General features: G+C 47.7%; 1 protein-coding gene across 3 annotated transcripts in view; it reads left to right on the forward strand.

The window, feature by feature from the left end:
- GGNBP2 (gametogenetin binding protein 2) overlaps positions 1-26,983 on the forward strand; it is a 374,808-nt gene that overhangs the window by 268,269 nt on the left and 79,556 nt on the right. For all 3 annotated transcript variants that reach the window (XM_063955008.1, XM_063955007.1, XM_063955006.1), the window contains exon 8: positions 22,279-22,473. In XM_063955008.1, coding sequence (XP_063811078.1) covers positions 22,279-22,473 — 195 coding nt within the window. The remainder of the gene's footprint in view (positions 1-22,278; positions 22,474-26,983) is intronic.

A 26,983-nucleotide genomic window follows, 5' to 3' on the forward strand; every position in this document is an offset into this window, starting at 1 on the left:
AGTGTCGACTCCTTGCATAAAAGGTTTGACGACATACCTAATGTGGGACAGCCGGCTTCTCAGCCTGTGCCTGCCCAGGCGTCTCAAAAGTCATCAGGGGCTCTAAAACGCCCGCTACCTCAGATGACAGACACAGATGTCGACACAGATGCTGACTCCAGTGTCGATGACGATGAGACTAATGTAACTTCCAATAGGGCCACACGTTACATGATTGAGGCAATGAAAAATGTATTGCACATTTCTGATGTTACCCCCGGTACCACAAAAAAGGGTATTATGTTTGGAGAGAAAAAACTACCAGTAGCTTTTCCTCCATCTGAAGAGTTAAATGAAGTGTGTGAAGAAGCGTGGGCTTCCCCTGATAAAAAGCTGGTAATTTCTAAGAGGTTACTAATGGCGTACCCTTTCCCGACGGAGGATAGGGCACGCTGGGAAACATCCCCTAGAGTGGATAAAGCGCTCACACGCTTGTCAAAGAAGGTGGCACTACCGTTTCCGGATACGGCCGCCCTGAAGGAATCTGCTGATAGAAAGCAGGAGGCTATCCTGAAATCTATATATACACACACAGGTGTTATACTGAGACCGGCTATTGCTTCAGCCTGGATGTGCAGTGCTGCTGCTGCGTGGTCAGATTCCCTGTCGGAAAATATAGATACCCTAGACAGGGACACTATATTGCTAAACGTAGAACATGTAAAAGACGCACATTTATACATGAGGGATGCACAGAGGGATATTTTGCCGGCTGGCATCCAAAATTAGTGCAATGTCCATTTCTGCCAGGAGAGGGTTATGGACTCGGCAGTGGACAGGAGATGCAGATTCCAAACGACATATGGAAGTTCTGCCTTATAAGGGTGAGGAGTTGTTCGGGGATGGTCTCTCGAACCTCGTATCCACAGCAACAGCTGGGAAGTCTACATTTTTACCCCATGTTCCCTCACAACCAAAGAAAGCGCTGTATTATCAGGTACAGTCCTTTCGGCCCAATAGGGGCAAGCGGGTTAAAGGCGCGTCCTTTCTGCCCAGAGGCAGAGGTAGGGGAAAGAAGCTGCAGCATACAGCCAGTTCCCAGGAGCAAAAGTCCTCCCCCGCTTCCTCTAAGTCCACAGCATGACGCTGGGGCTCCACAGGCGGAGCCAGGTACGGTGGGGGCCAGTCTCAAATTTTTCAGCAATCAGTGGGCTCGCTCACGGGTGGATTCCTGGATCCTTCAAGTAGTATCTCAGGGGTACAAGCTGGAATTTGAGACGTCTTCCCCCCCCCCCCCCCCCCCCCCGCCGTTTCCTCAAATCTGCCTTGCCAACCACTCCCTCAGGCAGGGAGGCAGTGTTACAGGCAATTCACAAGCTGTATTCACAACAGGTGATAGTAAAGGTACCCCTACTTCAACAAGGAAGGGGTTACTATTCCACAATGTTTGTGGTACCGAAACCGGACGGTTCGGTGAGACCCATTTTAAATTTGAAATCCTTGAACACATATATAAAAAGATTCAAGTTCAAGATGGAATCGCTCAGGGCGGTTATTGCAAGCCTGGACGAGGGGGATTACATGGTATCACTGGACATCAAGGATGCTTACCTGCATGTCCCCATTTACCATCCTCACCAGGAGTACCTCAGATTTGTGGTACAGGATTGTCATTACCAATTCCAGACGTTGCCGTTCGATCTATCCACGGCTCCGAGGGTCTTTACCAAGGTAATGGCCGAAATGATGATACTCCTTCGAAAGAAGGGAGTTTTAATTATCCCGTACTTGGACGATCTCCTGATAAAGGTGAGGTCCAGAGAGCAGTTGTTGGTCGGGGTAGCAGTATCTCGGGAAGTGCTACAACAGCACGGCTGGATTCTAAACATTCCAAAGTCACAGCTGCTCCCTACGACACGTCTACTGTTCCTGGGGATGGTTCTGGACACAGAACAGAAAAGTGTTTCTCCCGGAGGAGAAGGCCAAGGAGCTGTCATCTCTAGTCAGAGGCCTCCTAAAACCAAAACAGGTGTCGGTGCATCACTGCACGCGGATCCTGGGAAAAATGGTAGCTTCCTACGAAGCGATTCCATTCGGCAGGTTTCATGCAAGAACCTTTCAGTGGGACCTGTTGGACAAGTGGTCCGGATCGCATCTTCAGATGCATCGACTGATAACCCTGTCTCCAAGGACAAGGGTGTCTCTGCTGTGGTGGCTACAGAGTGCTCATCTTCAAGAGGGCCGCAGATTCGGCATACAGGACTGGGTCCTGGTGACCACGGATGCCAGCCTTCGAGGCTGGGGGGCAGTCACACAGGGAAGAAACTTCCAGGGACTATGGTCAAGTCAGGAGACTTCCCTGCACATAAATATTCTAGAACTAAGGGCCATTTACAATGCCCTAAGTCAGGCAAAACCCCTGCTTCAAAACCAGCCGGTACTGATCCAGTCGGACAACATCACGGCGGTCGCCCATGTAAACCGACAGGGCGGCACGAGAAGCAGGACGGCAATGGCAGAAGCCACAAGGATTCTCCGATGGGCGGAAAATCACGTGTTAGCACTGTCAGCAGTGTTCATTCCGGGAGTGGACAACTGGGAAGCAGACTTCCTCAGCAGGCACGACCTCCACCCGGGAGAGTGGGGACTTCATCCAGAAGTCTTCCAAATGATTGTAAACCGTTGGGAAAGGCCACAGGTGGACATGATGGCGTCCCGCCTAAACAAAAAGCTAGAAAAGTATTGCGCCAGGTCAAGAGACCCGCAGGCGATAGCTGTGGACGTTCTAGTGACACCGTGGGTGTACCGGTCGGTTTATGTGTTCCCTCCTCTTCCTCTCATACCAAAGGTACTGAGGATAATACGGAGAAGAGGAGTAAGAACTTTACTCATTGTTCTGGATTGGCCAAGAAGAGCTTGGTACCCGGAACTTCAAGAAATGATCTGAGGACCCATGTCCTCTACCGCTCAGACAAGACCTGCTGCTGCAGGGGCCCTGTCTGTTCCAAGACTTACCGCGGCTGCGTTTGACGGCATGGCGGTTGAACGCCGGATCCTGAAGGAAAAGGGCATTCCGGAGGAAGTCTTTCCTATGCTGATTAAAGCTAGGAAAGAAGTAACCGCAAACCATTATCACCGCATATGGCGAAAATATGTTGCGTGGTGTGAGGCCAGGAAGGCACAAACGGAGGAATTTCAGCTGGGCCGTTTCCTGCACTTCCTACAGTCAGGGGTGACTATGGGCCTTAAATTGGGTTTCATTAAGGTCCAGATTTCGGCTCTATCGATTTTCTTCCAGAGAGAACTGGCTTCACTACCTGAAGTTCAGACTTTTGTTAAGGAAGTGCTGCATATTCAGCCCCCTTTTGTGCCTCCAGTGGCACCTTGGGATCTCAACGTGGTGTTGGATTTCCTAAAGTCACATTGGTTTGAGCCACTGAAAACCGTGGATTTGAAATATCTCACGTGGAAAGTGGTCATGTTGTTGGCCTTGGCTTCGGCCAGGCGTGTATCAGAATTGGCAGCTTTGTCATGTAAAAGCCCTTATCTGATTTTCCATATGGATAGGGCAGAATTGAGGACTCGTCCCCAGTTTCTCCCTAAAGTGGTATCAGCGTTTCATCTGAACCATCCTATTGTGGTGCCTGCGGCTACAAAAGACTTGGAGGCTTCCAAGTTGTTGGACGTAGTCAGGGCCCTGAAAATATGTTTCCAGGACAGCTGGAGTCGGAAAGACTGACTCGCTATTTATCCTGTATGCGCCCAACAAGTTGGGTGCACCTGCTTCAAAGCAGACTATTGCTCGCTGGATCTGTAGTACGATTCAGCTTGCACATTCTGCGGCTGGACTGCCACATCCTAAATCAGTGAAAGCCCATTCCACGAGGAAGGTGGGCTCTTCTTGGGCGGCTGCCCGAGGGGTCTCGGCTCTTCAACTTTGCCGAGCAGCTACTTGGTCGGGGTCAAACACGTTTGCTAAATTCTACAAGTTTGACACCCTGGCTGAGGAGGACCTAGAGTTTGCCCATTCGGTGCTGCAGAGTCATCCGCACTCTCCCGCCCGTTTGGGAGCTTTGGTATAATCCCCATGGTCCTTACGGAGTCCCAGCATCCACTTAGGACGTCAGAGAAAATAAGAATTTACTCACCGGTAATTCTATTTCTCGTAGTCCGTAGTGGATGCTGGGCGCCCATCCCAAGTGCGGATTGTCTGCAATACTTGTACATAGTTATTGCTTAACTAAAGGGTTATTGTTGAGCCATCTGTTGAGAGGCTCAGTTGTTATCATACTGTTAACTGGGTATTGTATCACGAGTTATACTGTGTGATTGGTGTGGCTGGTATGAGTCTTACCCGGGATTCAAAATCCTTCCTTCTTGTGTCAGCTCTTCCGGGCACAGTATCCTAACTGAAGTCTGGAGGAGGGTCATAGTGGGAGGAGCCAGTGCACACCAGTTAGACCTAAAGCTTTCTTTATAGTTGTGCCCAGTCTCCTGCGGAGCCGCTATTCCCCATGGTCCTTACGGAGTCCCAGCATCCACTACGGACTACGAGAAATAGAATTACCGGTGAGTAAATTCTTATTTTCTGCAGCGGGATACACTAGTGAGGCCACATCTTGAATACTGTGTACAATTTTGGTCACCATACTACAAATAGGATATCCTTTTCTAGGATAACCTTTTATAGGCTATCCTAGAAAAGGTTCAGAGGCGGGCGACCAAACTAATTAAGGCCATGGGGACGCTGGAATACGAGGAAAGGCTTGCAAGGCTAGGCATGTTTTACACTGAAAAGAGGAGACTAAGAGGGGACATGATCATCATCTACAAATATATAAGGGGACAATACACAGAGCTTGTGCGGGACCTGTTTTTGGTAAGATCAGCACAGAGGACACGTGGACACTTGCTTAGGTTAGAGGAGAGGAGAGGAGATTCCGCACAATGCGGCGTAAAGCTTTTTTCTCATACGTCCTAGAGCAGAGGTTCTCAAACTTGGTCCTCGAGGACCCCACACATGTTTTGCAGGTAACCCAGCAGGTGCACAGGTGTATTAATTACTCACTGACACATTTTAAAAGGTCCACAGGTGGAGCTAATTATTTCACTTGTGATTCTGTGAGGAGACCTGCAAAACATGCACTGTGTGGGCCCACGAGGACCAAGTTTGAGAACCTCTGTCCTAGAGGATGCTGGGGTCCACTTCAGTACCATGGGGTATAGACGGTTCCGCAGGAGCCATGGGCACTTTAAGACTTTTTCAGAGTGTAAACTGGCTCCTCCCTCTATGCCCCTCGTCCAGACCCCAGTTTAGAAAATGTGCCCAGGCAGACTGGTCGCACTCTAGTGTAGCTCTACCGAGTTTCACTAAAAGACTTTGTTAGGTTTTTTATTTTCAGGGGAGACTGGTGGCAACAGTCTCCCTGCTTCGTGGGACTTAGGGGGAAGAAGTAGGAACCAACTTCCTAAAGAGTTTCATGGCTCTACTTCTTGCTGACAGGACACCATTAGCTCCTGAAGGGTACTGAACACTAGCTGCGGCTATGCGCTCACTCCCACAGCACGCCGTCACCCCCCCTAACAGAGACAGAAGTCAGAAGACGCGTGAGTATTATTACCGGAGATCTGCAAGAGGGACCTCCGGTCATCGTGACGGCTCAAGGTACCGCGCAGCGAGCAGGAATGCTGCACGGACATGCTATCCATACACAGTGCACAGCAGGTGGGGGGGCAGCATGAAAACCTACGCTAACTGGCAAAAAGGTAGCATATTGGGCCATGGCACGATCCTACACCCCCGCCAGTATAAATATTACCTCATGTTTTCTGAGGGGAAATGCGCCACTGCAGGGGGCGGGGCTTCCTCCTCAGTCAGCCAACACTGCTCGTCACCATTTTCTCCAGGCAAGCTGCAGGGAGAAGACACGCTGGCCCTCCTCCACGTCTGAATCAAGTATCAGGGTGTATATTAAGGGGGGCAGAGTGAAAAGCGGTGCTTAAATTGGCATATAAAAGCGCTAAAGGTCTCTGTAGATACACAGCGATTTTTTTACATTGGCGCTGAGTTGTGAACTGGCAAAATCCCTTCTGTGTCCTCCTGACAGATTTACTGTGGGTCTGTCCCCTATAAGCCCCGGAGTGTCTGTGGTGTGATTGTGCACGTGGGTGACATGTCTGAGGCAGGGAGCCATTTTAGGGACACAGAGTTGTAATGTGGTGGCGCTGCCGGCACACCATGAGCCTGAATAGGTGAAAGAATTACGTGATAGTGTGAATCATATCAGTAAGAGATTGGATAAGTCTGAGTCTCATGCAGAAAACTGGAGAAAATCTGTCGAAGGTGTGATTTTTAATAGTTCTGCCTTTTGATCCACAGGGGCCCCTCAGGGTCACATAAAAGGTCATTTGCACAAATAGTACAAACTGATACCGACACGGACTCTGATTCCTGTGTCGACACTAGTGATTCCAGGGGAATAGATCCAAAGTTAGCGAAAAACATTTAATACATGATTGTTGCTATAAAGGAGGTGTTAGAAGTTACGGAGGCCCCTCCTTTACCACAGGAGAAGGCTTACTTTTGTAAAGAAAAGAAAATTAATGTAACTTTTCCTCCATCTCGTGAGCTGAACAGTCTCTTTGAGGGAGTCTGGACAAATCCTGAAAAGAAATTTCAGGTTCCCAAAAGAATTCAGGTAGCTTACCCTTTCCCTGCAGAGGACAGAAAAAGGTGGGAGTCACCCCCCGTTTTAGACAGTGCCCTGTCATGGTTAACAAAAAAGGTGATTCTCCCTGCGCCTGGGCCGGCTTCACTAAAGGAGCCGGCAGACCGCAGGTTAGAGACTACGCTGAAATCTTTTTATGTGGCCAATGGAACACTACTCAGGCCTACCATTGCCTGTGCATGGGTGAGTAGTGCTATTGAAAAGTGGTCAGAAAACTTGTCATCAGACATAGACACAATAGATAGAGACGAGATACTCCTAACGTTAGGTCATATCAAAATACGCTGCTGCTTACATGCTAGAAGCCATGAAAGATATTGGCCTCTTGGGATCAAGAACCGCTACCATGGCAATCTCAGCACGGAGGGCGTTGTGGATTTGCCAATGGAATGCTGACGCAGATTCCAAAAGGAGTATGGAGGCTCTCCCGTACAAAGATGAGGCCTTGTATGGAGATGGGCTGGATGCTTTAGTTTCTGCGGATACAGCAGGTAAGTCGACATTCTTGCCTTATGCTCCTGCACTGGCAAAAAAGACACATCACTCTCAGATGCAGTCCTTTCAGCCCAATAAATACAAAAAGGTTAAGGTTCCCCTTTCTTTGCGGGTAGAGGAAGGGGAAAAGGGAAAAAGTCCACAGTGTCTCCAGGATCACAGGAGCAGAAATCAACCTCTGTTCCTGCTAAATCTTCAGCATGACGCTGGGGCTCCCTTGCGGGAGTCCGCTCAGGTGGGGGCACGTCTGAAACTCTTCAGTCACTTCTGGGTTCAATCTGGCCTGGACCCGGGGGTCGTACAAATAGTGTCCCAAGGGTGCAAACTGGAGTTTCAAGACATTCCCCCATGCCGATTTTTCAAATCGGCCTTACCAGCTTCTATCCCGGACAGGTAAGTGGTAGCAGCAGCAATACAAAAATTGTGTCAGGATCAGGTCGTTGTCCTGGTACCCTTGTTACAACAAGGAGAAGGGTTTTATTCAAGCCTATTTGTAGTTCTGAAGCCGGGCGGCTCGGTCAGACTGATTCTAAACTTGAAAAATCTGAATCTCTACCTGCAAAGGTTTAAGTTCAAGATGGAATCTCTGAGGGCAGTGATTTCCAGTCTGGAGTAGGGGGAATTCATTGTGTCAGTGGGCATAAAAGATGCCTACTTACATGTTCCCATTTATCCTCCGCATCAAGCTCATCTGAGATCTGCGGTACAGGATTGTCATTACCAATTTCAGACGTTGCCGTACGGACTCTCCACGGCAGCGAGGGTGTTCACCAAGGTGATGGCGGAGATGATGGTCCTCCTTCGACAGCAAGGAGTCAATATAATATCAGGAGTCTTCTGACAAAGCCAAGGTCCAGGGAAAGGTTAGTGCAGAACATTGCATTCTCCCTGTCAGTACTCCAACAACATGGTTGGATCATAAATTTTCCAAAATCACAGTTGGAACCAATGACAAGATTGTCTTTTCTGATTGACTCACATATGCATGATTAAATAAATCCACAAAACACGACCTGCAGTGGTACTTGAGGACTGGAGTTGAGAACCCCTGTTGCATAGTTTGGAGGAGTTTTATTATGTTTTAGAAGTATAAAATAACACCCGCAAAGGCAACCATTTCACATTTTTCTTCTCTTTCTAGAGGATGGACTCGGTAAAGGTATTGTCTTAGCCACACTAAAAGTACCAGTATATGCTTTTAGTGTTTTATTGGCTTAATTTCTTATCGGACAAACTGACCATTTGTTTTCTTACAAGCAATGAAGAGAAGTCGCTCCCCTATTAGGTTTTTTTTTTTTGTTCCTCTGTAGGATCTCAGTCTAGTACTTAATATTTTGTAGGATACCCAGAATAAGCCAATACAGAACTCTAAATGGTAGATACTGGGGTAGCCAATCCCGGGATTGGGATCGGCGGGATACCAGGATTTAGACAAAAAATCGTCCGGGATTGGAAGTTCCAATGGCTGGGGATTGTGGGATCAGGCGGCCCTATGTGTTTTTAAAGCTGGGCAGCGTTGAGTGTCCTCAGGACGCTTAGAAGCTGCCTGGTTCACAGCTCCCCCTGCGATGCGTGACGTGAAGTCACAGGTCACGCTGCGCAGTCAGTCGTTCGCTGCCGCCGACCCCAAAGGATGTGGGAATCCCGGGTTGACCATTTCTCAATCCCGATACCCGGGATTGAAAACATGGCACGGGATTGGCCACCCTAGATGATACTGAAGATAATTTTCCTGGTGGCATTTTCTTCTGCCAGAATTGGAGAGTTACAGACCCTATAATACAAGGAACAATTTTTAAATATCTACAAGGATAACGTGACTCCAATCCATCTGTCTTTACAGTAAATTGTATTTACATTTATTATCAAGCAGCTATTTCTATACACAACCAGTGGACAAAAAAGAAGAAAATTGATTCATCGTATACCGTTACAGTGATCTCTTTATATTTATTCAGGGCAGAGGGGTAGATGTTATGTTATTCTCTGCAGGCTTTGTTTGGGAGACATGTTCTTCACTCAGATCCTTAAATAGATATTTGATTATGCAACATATGTAGCTTAGTTTTGTTTCTTGCCCTTCCTGTTATACTGCTTGGGTTGATTTTCGTTTTAATGACTGCCATGGAGGATTGAACGTGAGAACAAAAATCATATTAGAATCACTGCGAATTCCTTTTCCTCAGTATTTCCCAGTTTTTCCACCCATGTTTGGGATGTTCTATATTTGTCAGAGACTACTTGGCATGTCATTCAAAGACATGGGAAGAGGAGGAGCTGCCTTTATATGGATTCAGTATGGATAACCGGCAGACGGGATGCTTGCTGTCAATTTCCTGACCAGCCGCATCCCTCCCGCCAGAATGCCGGCGGCTGAGCGAGCACTAGGAGTCCCCTTGCGGGCTCTCTGCGCTCGCCACAAAATCTATTCCCACTCTATGGGTGTTGTGGACACCTACGAGTGGGAATAGCCTGGGGTGCCGGGATTCCGGCATCTGTATCTTGACCGCTGGAAAATTAAACGCATCCCCTTTATATTTCATCCATTTCTGTAGCGGGGTACACTGTGATTCCACAGGGAAATTACATCTGGGTGTAGAGTTGGATCTAGATCCGAGGCACGAACAGGCTAAAAGCTTTGACTGTTCCCAGGATGCATAGCGCCGCCTCCAGGCACTGGAGCTCAGTTTGCAAGTTGGTGCCTGCAGTGCAGGCAGCTAACAGGGAGGCCTGCGCTAGGCAACCCTGAAAAGAGATTTTACAGAAGATAGACTTCAAGGGCCGCAGCACAGGCACTTAGAAGTGCTATATGTCATGTTGACATATCGTGCTGTGACTCCCTCACCTCCCCCAGTGACGCTGAATACTTCCGCACCCTGGTTGCCAGGTACTTACAGCGGAGGGCTCCGGACACTTCAGGGCACACATTCTCACCGCTGATCTCCAGGATCGCGTGGCCGCATTGTAGGGAGGAGGTAAGAGGGTCACACAGGTGGGACCCGCTGAAAATCGCGATCCGGCGCGGTCTCCAGGAGACATGGACACTGTGGCCGTACAGGGACCCCACTAGCCCACCAGGGCAAGGGGCACAGGTCGGTTTATATAAAAATCCACTTCAATAGGCCCCCGCAGTACCCGGTGGTGAAGTCCAGCAAGGGGATAAGGCTCTGACCTGTAGCCCCTCCCCCAGGCGCTATTTACTGCAAATGTTCCCCCACCTGGAGCTGCATCTCTGTCTCCCTCACTCCCTGTCAGCGTTTGGGCGCCATTACACACATGCTGAACTGATTCTTGGACTGCTAGGCAATGTCAGCGCTGCGCATTTACAGGACACTTAAGTACTCTACATGTCATTTAGACAGTGTTGTTTAAGAACAAGTGCATAACTACAGGGATATTTAGTACAAGTACCCTGTGATATACATCCAGTCTTTACTGTGCATTATTTATTTTTCATCCACTAGGGGTCACTGGAGTACTCTTGGGATATGGACGGCTTCCATAGGAACCAAGGCACTGAATAGTTAAATTTAGAACTGCCCCCCCCCCCCCCCCCCCCCCTCCATATCCCAGAGTACCTCAGTATTTTTTCTGTGCTCATAGTAGCAACAAGGCTTGTGTGGAATATCCACACTACTTTTTGAATATATATATTTTTTTCTTTTCTTTTCTTTTCTTTTTTACATCATTTTCCACATCCCTTCCCACCTTCCAATTGGCGTGGGTACGGGATAGTGGAAGCTGCTTACAAGCAGCTACTGGCGTGTCGGGCCTCTCTAAAAAAGAGCTCCCTCACAGCCACGTGCAGGAGAAGCTGGACGGAGCTTGCAGAAGAAGCCCCATCATAGCCCTCACTACAAGGCGTCCAGGTGCCCCATCATAGCCCTCACTACAAGGCGTCCAGGTATGTTGGGGAAGGGGCGGTCAGCTCACGCTGCCGCCCCGCTGTGTGAGGACACTGTTTGTAACCGCCCGTCGTCGCTTCAAGGAACTCCGCCGCTATGTGATGGCCGGCCGCATTTACCATGCATAGCCGCCGCTCCACGGCTCTATGCAGTGCGCTCCCCGGCTCCCTCTACCTCCAAGTCGGATAAAGACTTGACATGTCTGAAAGATATCCGACCGGTGGCAGCATTCAGAAGGGGTCGTAACTTGAGACTTTTTGGTCCACACGGATATCACCGGGATGAACATGCCTAGAGCCCCTAATGTGCACTTCAAGGCACCAGGATGTTACAAGTGTACACAGTGTGAAACCTGTAAATTTATGATCAGTACAAAGACCTTTAAACATCCTCATTGTGAACGGGTCTATAACATCCGACATGTGCTAACATGTACTACTACGCATGTTGTCTATATTATAATTTGCCCATGTGGTTTTTATTATGTGGGTCAAACTATTAGAAAATTTCGTGAGCGGATGGCCTTACATAGACCCGCCATTAAGGCGGCCCTTTCTGGCAAGGAAATGGAACAGCCGGTGGCGAGACATTTTAAAGTACATGGCCATGATTTAGCCTCTTAGATATTTTATTATAGATCATGTGAGGGAATCTATTAGAGGTGGAGATAGATCCAGGAAACTGTTGAATCTAGAAACCAGTTGGATCTTCAGGCTGAATTCAGTGCAGCCGCATGGCCTGAATGAAAAAATCAACTGGAATGCTCTAGTCTAATAATCTGATGGTGTAATACGATCTTTTATAGTGATTTAATTGTAATATCTGATAGGGAGCTATATTAATTATTAATTATCTATTGTAGCATTATCGTGATAAGTATGCTTTCTCTTACAGTGATCATAGTGGCATGAATATGTATGCAGATGTATATACTCCGTGTTTTAAAACTGTTTTTAATTTATTGTCACTTAGGTGAGGGGTTGTGGCTATCTGCTGCAGCTACTGCTATCCCTGAACGCCCTGCTAGACTCTTAGCATCTTTTGCGTGGACACTCTGATGGCAAGGGACGCGCTGCACAGCCTGGATGTATTGGCGGTGCCATAGCAACAGGTGGAACGCAGGCCTGACTTCCGTCATCTGGTGAGACGCATAGACCGGAAGTTCGGCTACGAGCAGCGGAAGCGCTTAGGGACGCGGACGCCGGCGGGAGCTGCTTGTGCACTTGTCGGTGAGGTATTTAGGGGGTAAGTTTCTATGTGTCCTTGTTGTATCTGTTTTGAGCTGTATGTATTCTTGAGAAAGGGGCTTGCACCCCGAAACGTTGAACTCAAATACAGCTTTCTGCATTTATATATTTAAGTCTCTGAGTGCCATCTTTACCTTTGGAATTCTACATTACTGAACTTGATGGAGCACCTGAGCTTGGTGTAATTTGAGTACCCGAGTGCCGGCTGATTGTGGAGGATATATATATATATATATATATATATATATAGAGAGAGAGACACACCTTAGTGTTTACTGAGTCGTGCAAGTTGTCTGTCTTTGTATTTTGTGTTGTCTGTCTGCATAATGAGTAAGGCACCAGCAAAAACAAAAAAGCAGTTTCACTGCCATGTCTGTAAGAATGTGTTACCGGATGGATCTACCACATGTACAGTATGTTTTGTGGATTCAGCTACGAATATAAGTTTGACTCCGGTTACAAAGCCGGTTTCATCCCCGGACCCTCCATGGGCTATGCTAACACAGGTTATGGCTGGATTGCAATCAGAATTGGCCGCCGCTCAACAAGAGCGGGAAGCGGCAAGATCTGAGTCTAGGGTGAGACCGCTAGAACTACCGGAGGGGTCTCAGCCTTGCCCAAAGTCCAAGTCCACTTTGGGTAAAAGGGAGAAATTTCATTTGTCTTATGATTTACCAGTTTCTGCTATGTTGCATTCTGACGATTCTATGCCAGACCTCTTTGCGCAAGATGACGGTGAGGAGGGTGAAGTAGACCAGCAGTCAGATAGTGACGATTTTGGCAGCCCGGGCATTGATAATCTCATCAGAGCGGTGCGTCAGTCTCTGAAGTTTACAGAAACTGAGGAGCCTCTGACAAATGATGAGGCCGTCTTTACTAAACGACAGAGAACTCCAATGTGTTTTCCTGTTTTGGAATCTCTTAATAAGATGTTACTAGAAACACGAAAGAATCCGGATAAACAGTTTTCTGTACCTCGCAGATTTAAGTCTAGTTACCTGTTTCCAGAGTGTGTGACGGCTACATGGGAGAATCCGCCATTGGTGGATTCGTCTGTGTCTAAACTTACAAAGAAATTAACTATACCAGTACCAACTGCTACTACGCTTAAAGACCCTTCGGACTGTAAAATAGAAGCTATGCTAAAGTCCATGTATACAGCAGCAGGAGTGTTGCTTAGACCTGGGTTGGTTGGCATTTGGGTAACTAAGGCGTTAATGGTATGGATAACAGAACTCAAGTCTGCCTTAAGTGACGATCACCTTATGCTTCTCGCTGATCAAATCTGGGAAGCTGCTGATTATCTATGTACAGCTTCTACTGATGTCTGTCAGCTCACTTCTCGCCTTTAATCCTCGCTAGTTACAGCACGACGAGTACTCTGGCTGCGGTCTTGGCAAGCGGAGGTCAAAAAAGGTATAGAGGCGTTACCTTATGGTGGCGAGAAGTTGTTTGGTCCTGAATTGGACAAATGGATTTCTGAGGCCACGGGAGGAAAGTCTGTTTTCTTACCATTGCCTCCAACAGTACCTAGACGGAGATACTCTGGACCTGCGTTCAAATCCTTTAGCCTTCAGTCCTTTCGCGGGCGTGGCAGAGGAACAGCCACGCCTGGTAGACGAGGTCGAGGACGTGGTTTCCAACAAACCAACACCAGTCGTCAGGACGCTAAGGTTACTGACAAGCCAGTGGCATGACGGGCTCCCAGCCCATCTCGGATCTCCAATTGTGGGAGCACGCCTTCAGACGTTCCAGTTAGCGTGGCTCCAGACGTCCACAGATGGGTGGATCCGCAATTTAGTGTTAAAAGGTTACAAAATAGAGTTCGACTGTCTCTCGCCACTGCGGTTTTTCAAGAAAGGACTGCCTTTGTCGGACGACAAGAGGGCGGTTCTGCAAATTGCCATTCAGTCTCTGCTGGATGCAGCAGTTTTGATTCCGACAAGGTCAGGGTTATTATTCCAGTCTGTTTGTGGTACCAAAGCCGGATGGCTCGGTCAGGCCAATATTGAACTTAAAGGGTCTCAATCAGTACGTCACTTACTACAGATTCAAGATGGAATCTCTGCAGTCAGTAATTGCAGGTTTAGAGCCACAGGAATTCATGATTGCACTGGATCTCAAGGATGCGTACTTACACATTCCGATTTGGCCACCTCATCGAAAGTTCTTGCGGTTTGCAATACGGCAGAACCATTATCAGTTTCAGGCTCTACCGTTTGGCCTCTCGTCAGCGCCTCGGGTATTCACCAAGGTGATGTCTGTGATGATAGCTCATCTCAGATCCCTGGTAGTGATAAAAGTTCCGTACGTGGACGATTTGCTCATCAAGGCTCCGTCTCACCAGATGCTCCTCCAACATGCGTTGCTAACGTATAATGTACTGGTTCAGCACGGTTGGATTGTCATCTTCAAGAAATCGCATCTGATTCCGTCTCAACGACTTCAATTCCTACGTATGATTCTCGATACGGTAAATCAAAGAATTTACCTACCAGAACAGAAAGTACAGGTCATTCGTCATCTGGTACATTTAGTGCTCAAGCCACGCACAGTCTCGGTACATTTGTGCATTCGCCTGTTAGGCACAATGGTGGCGGCTTTCGAAGCGCTTCAGTTCGGGAGATTACACTCACGTCCTTTTTCAACTGGATGTGCTCGCACAGTGGTCGGGCTCGCATCTGCAGATTCACCACAGGGTGAGGTTATCGCCACGGGCCAGAGTGTCTCTACTCTGGTGGCTCAAAGTACACAATCTAACCGCAGGGAAACTGTTCGGCACCTGGAATTAGATAATTCTAACGACGGACGCGAGTCTCAGAGGTTGGGGAGCTGTAGTTCAAAATTGTCAGCTCCAGGGTCTCTGGGCAGATCACGAAAGATTGCTATCTATAAATGTCCTGGAACTCCGGGCAGTTTACAAAGCGCTACGATAAGCAGTGCACATGCTTCGGTCTCAGACTGTTCAGGTGCAGTCAGACAATACGACGGCGGTCGCATACATCAACAAACAAGGAGTAACGAGAAGCCGCATGGCAATGCGGGAAGTAGCTCGAATCCTCAATTGGGCCGAGCATCATCAAGTGATATTGTCGGCAGTGTTCATTCCGGGAGTGGACAACTGGGAAGCAGATTATCTCAGCAGTCGGAATTTTCATCCAGGAGAATGGGCATTAAATCCAGAAATATTTGACATGTTGGTCCAGAGGTGGGGTTACCCTCAAGTGGACCTGATAGCATCTCGCCACAATCACTAAACGCCCCAGTATGTGTCCAGAACACGAGATCCAAAGGCAGTGGCGGTAGATGCTCTCACCATCGCGTGGCCGTACAGCCTCGTGTATCTGTTTCCACCGTTTCCGCTGCTCCCTCTGTTGCTAAAACGGATCAAAAGAGAGTCCGTCACAGTAATACTAGTGGCGCCTCATTGGCCTCGGAGAGCTTTGTTCTCTGATCTCCGCGGATTACTCGCAGACGATCCTTGGCCGCACCCACTACGTCCGGACCTGTTACAACAAGGTCCGTTCCTTTACCCCGATTTAACGCGGCTGCGTTTGTTGGGGTGGCTGTTGAGACAGTAGTCTTAAGTAGAGAGGGCATTCCAGAATCTGTTATACTAACCATGTTACGAGCTAGGAAGCCTGTTACGGCAGCTCATTATTACAGAATTTGGCATGTCTATATAGCTTGGTGTGAAGATCGGAAGTTTCCGACTTCATCTTTCAAGTTATCCCGTCTTTTGTTATTTCTACAGACAGGGTTAGATGGAGGACTGCGTTTATCTACACTAAAAGTGCAGATATCTGCGTTGTCAATTTACTTTCAAAGACGATTGGCTCTATTGCCGTCGGTACACACTTTTCTGCAAGGAGTCCTCAGAGTACAGCCTCCATTCATTCCACCTACAGCGCCATGGGACTTGAATCTGGTTTTAGATTTCTTACAGTCTTCATATTTTGAACCCTTACAACAAGTGTATATAAAGTTTCTCACTTGGAAAACAATTTTTCTACTAGCCTTAGCTTCGGCAAGGCATGTTTCAGATTTGGGTGCCTTGTCATGCAAGCCACCGTATTTGGTGTTTCATGATGACAGAGCGGAACTTCGAACGAATTCCACTTTCTTACCAAAGGTAGTGTCATCATTTCACATCAATCAACCAATAGTTCCTGTGTTGACAGGAAATTCTGGAACCTTTGATGTGGTACGCGCATTACGCGTTTATATATCCCGAACGTCTACAGTTCGGAAGACGGATACGTTGTTTGTTCTCTATGATGCTGCCAAGATGGGTTGGCCAGCTTCTAAGCAGACTTTATCCAGATGGATTAAACTGACTAGTCATCAGGCTTACCTTCATGCTAGGTTACAGCTGCCTACATCAGTAACAGCTCATTCCACACGTTCTGTGGGAACTTCGTGGGCAGCTGGTCGTGGGGCTTCTACGACGCAGCTTTGCCGTGCGGCTACATGGTCATCAGTGCACACGTTTGTGCACTTTAATAAGTTTGATACATTTGCGGCATCAGCATCTAGCTTTGGCCGCCTAGTGTTACAGGTGCCAAACAGCTCTCCCGCCCACGGGGGAAACTTTGGTACGTCCCAAGAGTACTCCAGTGACCCCTAGTGGATGAAAAAGAAAATAGGATTTTGGTACTTACCAGGTAAATCCTTTTCTTTGAATCCATAGGGGGCACTGGACGCCCACCCAGAGCAGTTTTACCTGGTTTGTGGTAAGTTCAGAGGATCTTATGGTAACACATTCTCACCGACTGTTTCAAAGTTTCAGGTTCTAGCGGTTATAGTGCCAACTGTTTAGTTGTCAGTCACGTTATGTGTCAACTTTATTGTTGTCCGTTATGTTATATGTAATTCTCCATTGTCAACCACTCTATAGCTCCTGTTCGGCTTAGTAAAAAACTGAGGTACTCTGGGATATGGAGGGGAGGAGAGTTCTAAATTTAACTATTCAGTGCCTTGTTCCTATGGAAGCCGTCCATATCCCAAGAGTACTCCAGTGCCCCCTATGGATTCAAAATAAAGGATTTACCTGGTAAGTACCAAAATCCTATTTTTGTCTATATACCTACATAGCTTTACTTGGTAGTACAGTTACTTAGTATTGCTAGTCCAGTGCAGTTTTATTGTTGTTTGTAATAATTTCTGCATTATACATGCGACTGTGTGTGTGCCAATAGCTGCTGTGTGATCTCCATTCCGCGTATCTCACACATATGGCTATCCCTATATTCTGTACCTTGACGAGGGCTAAGTGCATCAGGGTTCTCATATAATAGTGTTTCACAGGATATACTACTTTAGTATTTTTCTGTATTACAGTCACCATATACCTCTTAAATCCTCTATTTGTGCTCTGCTTACAGTCACACTATACAGGTTTGTATGCTTACATTGTATTATTACGCCCTGAGGTTCCGCTTTCATATAATGTTGGTTAAACAGGGCGATAGGTCCATGGCTGATCCTGCACCATGCTGTGCTGATGCCACAGATTTCTCAGAGGAAAACATAGCAGCTGAGGGTTCAGTTACTGGGGGTTCCCCCCAGTCAGTCTGCCGCAACGGGGGCACATCAAGACCCGCCTTGGGCTGCTCTCTCTAATTTACTGACTACGCTAGTAACTAGACTTGCGCCCCCTATGGGATTCTTGTGCCATTAGAGCCACATATTGTCCCTGCCGTTAATCTGCCATGGGAAGATACTCTGTCCTCTCAGTTACAGCAATTAAATCAGTCTTTGACTAAACAAAATCCTAACCCTCGCCTGCCTAGGACCAAGGGGTCATCTAAGCAGGCCATTGCTTCCTCACAATCCACACATGTTTCAGATACTTCTTCATCAGATGAAGATGGCGCATATACTGACCCTTCAGACACTGATGTAGATGCTTCTGATGGGGAATCTATGACACAATTCTATGTCATGACCTCTTGGAGGCTATCAGGTTGATTCTGCAAATTGATGATGACGAAGAACCTCCAGCTACCTCTAAGAAACCAGATAAATTCAAGCGTCAGAAGGTTACTAAATTAGTTTTACCCCGTTCTGACCACTTAGTTGACATATGGCAGGAATCCTGGGAATATCCAGGAAATAAATTCTCCCTGTCTAAGAAGATGTTAGCTCGTTATCCCCTCGCTGCAGAGTTAAGTAAAAATTGGGAAACACCGCCACCAGTGGACTCACAAGTCGCGTGTCTGGTGTCATCTGCTCTGCCTGTCACTACCGTCACCTCTCTGAAGGAACCGATGGATAAGCGTGTGGAGGGTTGCTTGAAGTCCATTTACACTCTTGCAGGAGCTGTGCATAGGCCCACTATTGCGGCTTCTTGGGCTGCAAAAGCCTGGGTTTAGGAAGTTGAAGTGGAGCTACCGTCTGATTTTCCTGATAATGCTAGACAGTGTCTTTCATATATTATTACAGGCTCTCATTATATTCAAGAGGCGGCATCTGATGCTGGTATCCTGGCGGCCAAAGCATCTACTTTGTCCGTTCTGGCTCGCCAGATTCTCTGGTTGCAGTCCTGGTCTGTTGATCTGGACTCTAAAAAGACCTTGGACGTGATTCCTTTTAAGGGAAACATACTTTCTGTGGAAGATCTCAACAAGATTGTTGCTGACTTAGCCTCCGCTAAGACTGCATGTCTGCCTAGTACTACTCCTTCGGCTCCAAAGGCTAAGAGTACTTCCTTTCGACCTCCAGGTAAAGCAAAGGGTCAGACGTACCCGAAATAGGCTCGCACTTCCAAATCCACTAAGCCCAAACCTAAACGTGCCTGGGCTGCCTATCAGCCTGCTTCCAAATCAGACAAGCCTGCTGCATGACGGGGCAAGATAAGATGCTTCCTATCCCGCCCGCGTGTGTCGATACACTTGGCGATGCAAGTACTGGGCCTAGTGGTGTCTGCTTTCGACATTGGTGGAGTACGCTCAATTTCACTCCCGCCCTCTCCAGAGGTTAATTCTTTCCAAATGGATCAGTACTCGCATGATCTCCTTGTCTCCAGAGGTTCGCCTGTCACTGTCCTGGTGGCTATAGGACCAGCAATTGAGCAGGGGTTGTCCCTTCTGGATCTCCAACTGGGTCCTTCTGACGACGGATGCCAGTCTGCGAGGTTGGGGCGCAGTGTTGGAGCAACACTTCAGGGTCGGTGGACCAGGGAGGAATCTCTCCTCCCGATAAACATTCTGGAATTGCGGGCAGTGTTCAGTGCGTTGACACTAGCCCAGTCTCTGGTACAGAACAGGCCTGTTCACAGGCCTGTTCAAGTACAGTCAGACAAAGCCACCAAGGTGGTGTACATAAATCATCAAGGCGGCACTCAAAGCCTAATGGCAATGATGGAAGTGTCAAAGATCCTTCAATGGGCAGAACGCCATCTGCCAGCCATATCGGCAGTGTTCATTCCAGGAGTCCTCACCTGGGAAGCGGACTTTTTCAGTCGTCAGGATGTATACGCCGGAGAGTGGAGTCTTCATCTGTAAGTCTCAACTTCTAGTGGACAAGGGGGGCCTACCAGACGTAGACCTTATGTCGTCTCGACACAATCAAAAGGTTCCGGTCTTCCGAGCAAGGACAAGGGATCCTCGAGCAGCGTTTTTGGACGCGCTGGCAATTCCATGGAACTTTCGGCTGCTGTACGTGTTCCTCTCCGGTGTCACTTCTGCCCAGGGTAATACGGAAGTACAAGCAAGAAGGAGGAATACTACTTCTAATCGCTCCAGCGTGTCCCAGACTGCATTGGTTCTCAGTCCTGCAGGGTCTCTCGATAGAGCATCCTCTTCTGCTTCCACAGCGCCCAGACCACCTCGTTCAGGGCCCTTGTGTCTACCAGGGTTTGGCCTGGCTGGCTTTGATGGCGTGGCTTTTGAAGCTTCAGTACTGAGGGCCAAAGGGTTTTCTGAGGCTGTCATTCAAACTATGTTGAAGGCCTGTAAATCGGCTTCTGCTTGGATTTATTATAGGGTTCTTATTTCACCTGGTGTGCTTCTAAGAATTATGATGCATTCAAGTTCAGTACTGCCAATCTTTTGGCTTTCTTACAACAGGGCCTAGACTTAGGCCTTCATCTGGCCTCCCTCAAGGTTCATATTTCTGCCTTGTCGATAAGGTTTCAGAGAAATATTGCGACTCTGCCTGATGTTCATATATTCACTCAGGGTGTTTTACGGATTTAACCTCCCTATGTTCCTCCTGTGGCTCCTTGGGATTTGTTGGTTGTTCTGGATGCCTTTCAAGAGTCTCCGTTTGAACCTCTTGAGTCTGTGGACCTGAAATGGCTTACTCTTAAGGTTTTGTTTTTACTGGCCATCACCTCTGCTAGACAGGTTTCAGACTTGGGTGACTTGTCCTGTTGTTCACCTTTTTCTGATTTTTCAGTGAGCGGGCTGTTCTTAGAACTCGCCCTGGTTTTCTGCCGAAGGTGGTGTCGTCTTTCCACCTTAACCAAGAGATTGTGGTTCCGGCCTTTACCTCACCAGGTTTATCCTCTAAAGAGCGGTCTTTGGATGTGGTACGGGCTCTCCGTATTTATGTGAAGAGAACAGCTTCGCTTAAGAGATCTGATTCTCTTTGTTCTTTTTGGTTTTCACAAACGTGGCTGGCGTGATAATAAGCAGACCTTGGCCAGATGGATTAGAATGGTGATTGCACATGCTTATGTACATGCTGGCCTTCCAGCTCCTGCTACCATCAAAGCCCATTCTACTCTGTTTGGAACTTCTTGGGCAGCCCGCCGTGGTGCGACCCTTGAACAATTGTGCAAGTTGGCTACGTCGTCCTCGGTGAACACGTTCATAAGGTTCTATGCCTTCGATACTTACGCCTCCCAGTATGCCTCCTTTGGACGCCGGGTTCTTGTGCCCGCTACAGTGCATCCCCTCCTATGTGGAACTGCTTTAGAACATCCCCGATGTAATTACCTGTGGAATCACAGTGTACCCCATTGCAGAAAAGGAGATTTATGGTTAGAACTTACCTTTGTTAATCTTTCTGCAAGGTACACTGGATTCCACAGGGCACCCACCCTGACGCACTTAGCTTCTTTGGGTTTGTATGGCGTTAGCCGCTGGTACCTTCTCCTGTCGTGAGAATGTAGTGTCTGTGGCTACTAACTGTTGTCGTCTTTTACCTGCTACTGCATTGGACTGGTTAATGAAACTGAGCTCCAGTGCCTGGAGGCGGGGATATAGAAGAGGCGGCGCTATGCATCCTGGGAACAGTCAAAGCTTTTAGCCTGTTGGTGCCTCGGGTCAAGATCCTACTCTACACCCCAATGTAATTCCCTGTGAAATCCAGTGTACCCCGCAGAAAGAGATTTAACAAAGGTAAGTTCTTACCATAAATCTCCTTTTTGCATTTATCTACCTAGCTCTGCCTAACTTAGAAGGGAAACGACCCATTGCAATAGTTGCCATGGAGTGTTTACATTAAAATTAATTCTGTTATCTCTGCAGTACTTTACAGTTGAGAACAAAGCTAATCCTAAAACCTTAAATAAACCAGACTGGGCATGTGAAACCAAGATGTCCTGGTTGTGCTTGATCACATTTTTAACAAGCAAGTTAGTTGTATTTTGGTGTAGAATAATTTTAACTGTAATTACAGGGTCCGCAATGTGAGGTTTATAAAAAGATAAATTGATGTTTTACTTGGTATGTTTGACCAGTGTCATTATATAACCAGCAAAAACTGGAAGCTAAGGTTTAATGCACAATACATTATGTGCATTGTTCTTGCCACTAAAAAGGAATGCATTTTAATAAGACTAGAATATTAATATGGTGATTTACAGAAATTACTGTACAAAACATTCCATGCTCACAACAAACCCAAAAATATATTGACCCATCTGTTAACTGATTTTTCTTAAATGAATACTACAGCTATTTTCCTATTTTGCAGGTGACCGTGGAGAAAGTACAAGGAATCAGCCGATTAGAACAGCTCTGTGAAGAGTTTTTGGAAGAGGAGCGAGTTCAAGAACTAAAGCAAGAAAAGAAACGTCAAAAGAAGAAAAATAGGAGAAAAAATAAGTGTCCTTGTGATCTACCAGCTTCACAAGAAATTGCAGAAACCGCAGTTATAAGTCCACAAAATGTAAGTTTGTTGCAAATGCTTTCTCTAGCACTCAAAAGCATTTTCAGTTTCCATCCATCAAAACTCCCCCATACACGCACACAATATATTTTGAGGATATTAATCTAGAGTGTAAACATTGTTCAAAAAACTAGCCTGTGCTTTCTCCTTTACCTAAATATACATTCTTACTACTGCATCTGTTTGGTGACTCTGGAACATTGAGTTATAGAAGTGCTGGATGGAGCCCAGGCACTTTAGGAAAATAATTTTTCTGTGTTGCGAGCTGATCAAAATCTGAGGCAGCTGCAGTCTCAACATCTGTCTCCCAGCCTCAGGAAATTCATAGTTTCTCTGACGTCCTAGTGGATGCTGGGTACTCCGTAAGGACCATGGGGTATAGACGGGCTCCGCAGGAGACTGGGCACTCTAAAAGAAAGATTAGGTACTATCTGGTGTGCACTGGCTCCTCCCTCTATGTCCCTCCTCCAGACCTCAGTTAGTATCTGTGCCTGGCCAGAGCTGGATGCACTCTAGGGGCTCTCCTGAGCTTCCTAGAAAGAAAGTATTTGTTAGGTTTTTTATTTTCAGTGAGATCTGCTGGCAACAGACTCACTGCTTCGTGGGACTTAGGGGAGAGAAGCGAACCTACCTGCTTGCAGCTAGCTTGGGCTTCTAAGGCTACTGGACACCATTAGCTCCAGAGGGATCGAACACAGGCCCAGCCTCGGTCGTCCGGTCCCGGAGCCGCGCCGCCGTCCCCCTTGCAGAGCCTGAAGACGGAAGAATCAGGAGAAAATCGTCGGCTGAAGACTCCGGTCTTCAATAAGGTAGCGCACAGCACTGCAGCTGTGCGCCATTGCTCCCACAGCACACCACACGCTCCGGTCACTGGTGGGTGCAGGGCGCTGGGGGGGGGGGGGGGGGGGGCGGCGCCCGCGGCAGCAATTAGATTACCTTTTGGCAATAAAAACACACATAATACAGTCTAGCACTGTATATGTGTAAAAACCCCCGCCATTAAAGTACATAAAAGGACAGAAGCCCGCCGCTGAGGGGGCCGGGCCTTCTTCCTCAGCACACCGGCGCCATTTTTTCTTCACAGCTCCGCTGGAAGGAAGCTCCCCAGGCTCTCCCCTGCAGTATCCTGGTACACAAAGGGTGGAAAGAGAGGGGGGGGCACATAAATTTAGGCGCAAATATATATACAGCAGCTACTGGGTAAACATTGAGTTAGAGTGTAATCCCTGGGTTATATAGCGCTGGGGTGTGTGCTGGCATACTCTCTCTCTCTGTCTCTCCAAAGGGCCTGGTGGGGGAACTGTCTTCATATAGAGCATCCCCTGTGTGTGTGGTGTGTCGGTACGCGTGTGTCGACATGTCTGAGGTAAAAGGCTCCTCTAAGGAGGTGATAGAGCGGATATGTGTGTGGGAGGGTGTCTCCGTCGACAACGCCGACACCTGTTTGGATATGTGTAAGTGCTGAGGTAAACTTGTTGCACAAAAGGTTAGGGAACAGAAAGGAAATCTACCCTGGTCTGTCCCTATGTCACAGAGACCTTCAGAGTCTCTCTATGCTCACTATCCAAATTAACAAACACTGGTATCGACAATAAGAATTTACTTACCGATAATTCTATTTCTCGGAGTCCGTAGTGGATGCTGGGGTTCCTGAAAGGACCATGGGGAATAGCGGCTCCGCAGGAGACAGGGCACAAAAAAGTAAAGCTTTACTAGGTCAGGTGGTGTGCACTGGCTCCTCCCCCTATGACCCTCCTCCAGACTCCAGTTAGGTACTGTGCCCGGACGAGCATACACAATAAGGGAGGCATTTTGAATCCCGGGTAAGACTCATACCAGCCACACCAATCACACCGTACAACTTGTGATCTAAACCCAGTTAACAGTATGACAACAGAAAGGGCCTCTTAAAGATGGCTCCTTAACAATAACCCGAATTAGTTAACAATAACTATGTACAAGTATTGCAGATAATCCGCACTTGGGATGGGCGCCCAGCATCCACTACGGACTCCGAGAAATAGAATTATCGGTAAGTAAATTCTTATTTTCTCTATCGTCCTAAGTGGATGCTGGGGTTCCTGAAAGGACCATGGGGATTATACCAAAGCTCCCAAACGGGCGGGAGAGTGCGGATGACTCTGCAGCACCGAATGAGAGAACTCCAGGTCCTCCTTTGCCAGGGTATCAAATTTGTAAAATTTTACAAACGTGTTCTCCCCCGACCACGTAGCTGCTCGGCAGAGTTGTAATGCCGAGACCCCTCGGGCAGCCGCCCAAGATGAGCCCACCTTCCTTGTGGAGTGGGCTTTTACAGTTTTAGGCTGTGGCAGGCCTGCCACAGAATGTGCAAGTTGAATTGTGTTACAAATCCAACGAGCAATCGACTGCTTAGAAGCAGGTGCGCCCAACTTGTTGGGTGCATACAATATAAACAGCGAGTCAGATTTTCTGACTCCAGCCGTCCTTGCAATGTATATTTTTAAGGCTCTGACAACGTCCAACAACTTGGAGTCCTCCAAGTCGCTAGTGGCCGCAGGCACCACAATAGGTTGGTTCAGATGAAATGCTGATACCACTTTAGGGAGAAAATGCGGACGAGTCCGCAGTTCTGCCCTATCCGAATGGAAGATTAGATAAGGACTTTTATAAGATAAAGCCGCCAATTCAGATACTCTCCTGGCAGAGGCCAGGGCTAGTAACATAGTCACTTTCAATGTGAGATATTTCAAATCCACCTTTTTCAATGGTTCAAACCAATGGGATTTGAGGAAATCTAAAACTACATTTAGATCCCACGGTGCCACCGGAGGCACCACAGGAGGCTGTATATGCAGTACTCCCTTGACAAAAGTCTGGACCTCAGGGACAGAGGCCAATTCTTTTTGGAAGAATATTGACAGGGCCGAAATTTGAACCTTAATGGATCCCAATTTGAGACCCATAGATAATCCTGATTGCAGGAAATGTAGGAAACGACCCAGTTGGAATTCCTCCGTCGGAACCCTCCGATCCTCGCACCACGCTACATATTTTCGCCAAATGCGGTGATAATGTTTCACGGTGACTTCCTTCCGTGCCTTAATCAAGGTAGGAATGACTTCTTCTGGAATGCCTTTCCCTTTTAGGATCTGGCGTTCAACCGCCATGCCGTCAAACGCAGCCGCGGTAAGTCTTGAAAAAGACAGGGACCCTGCTGTAGCAGGTCCCTTCTCAGAGGTAGAGGCCACGGTTCGTCCGTGAGCATCTCTTGAAGTTCCGGATACCAAGTCCTTCTCGGCCAATCCGGAACCACTAGTATTGTTCTTACTCTTCTTTGCCGTATGATCTTCAATACCTTTGGTATGAGCGGCAGAGGAGGAAACACATACACTGACTGGTACACCCAAGGAGTTACCAGTGCGTCCACAGCTATTGCCTGTGGATCTCTTGACCTGGCGCAATATTTGTCCAGTTTCTTGTTGAGGCGAGACGCCATCATGTCTACAATTGGTCTTTCCCAACGGTCTATTAACATGTTGAAGACTTCTGGATGTAGACCCCACTCTCCCGGATGAAGATCGTGTCTGCTGAGGAAGTCTGCTTCCCAGTTGTCCACGCCCGGGATGAACACTGCTGACAGTGCTATCACGTGATTCTCCGCCCAGCGAAGAATCTTGGCAGCTTCTGCCATTGCACTCCTGCTTCTTGTGCCGCCCTGCCTGTTTACGTGGGCGACCGCCGTGATGTTGTCCGACTGAATCAACACCGGCTTTCCTTGCAGGAGAAGTTCCGCCTGGCTTAGAGCATTGTAGATTGCTCTTAGTTCCAGAATGTTTATGTGAAGAGACTTTTCCAGACTCGTCCATACTCCCTGGAAGTTTCTTCCTTGTGTGACTGCTCCCCAGCCTCTCAGGCTGGCGTCCGTGGTCACCAGGATCCAATCCTGAATGCCGAATCTGCGGCCTTCTAATAGGTGAGCCTTCTGCAACCACCACAGAAGTGACACCCTTGTCTTTGGTGACAGGGTTATTCGCAGGTGCATCTGCAGATGCGACCCTGACCATTTGTCCAACAGATCCCTTTGGAATATTCTTGCATGGAATCTGCCGAATGGAATTGCTTCGTAAGAAGCCACCATTTTTCCCAGGACTCTTGTGCATTGATGTACTGACACTTTTCCTGGTTTTAGGAGGTTCCTGACCAGATCGGATAACTCCTTGGCTTTTTCCTCTGGAAGGAAAACCTTTTTCTGAACCGTGTCCAGAATCATTCCTAGGAACAGCAGACGAGTTGTCGGGATTAAATGGGATTTTGGAATATTCAGAATCCACCCGTGTTGTCTTAGCACCTCTTGAGATAGTGCTAAAGCTGTCTCCAGCTGTTCTCTGGACCTTGCCCTTATTAGGAGATCGTCCAAGTATGGGATAACTAATACGCCTTTTCTTCGAAGAAGAATCATCATCTCGGCCATTACCTTGGTAAAGACCCGAGGCGCCGTGGACAATCCGAACGGCAGCGTCTGAAACTG

The sequence above is a fragment of the Pseudophryne corroboree genome, chromosome 2 (genome assembly GCF_028390025.1).
Source record: "Pseudophryne corroboree isolate aPseCor3 chromosome 2, aPseCor3.hap2, whole genome shotgun sequence".
Lineage (NCBI taxonomy): Eukaryota > Metazoa > Chordata > Amphibia > Anura > Myobatrachidae > Pseudophryne > Pseudophryne corroboree.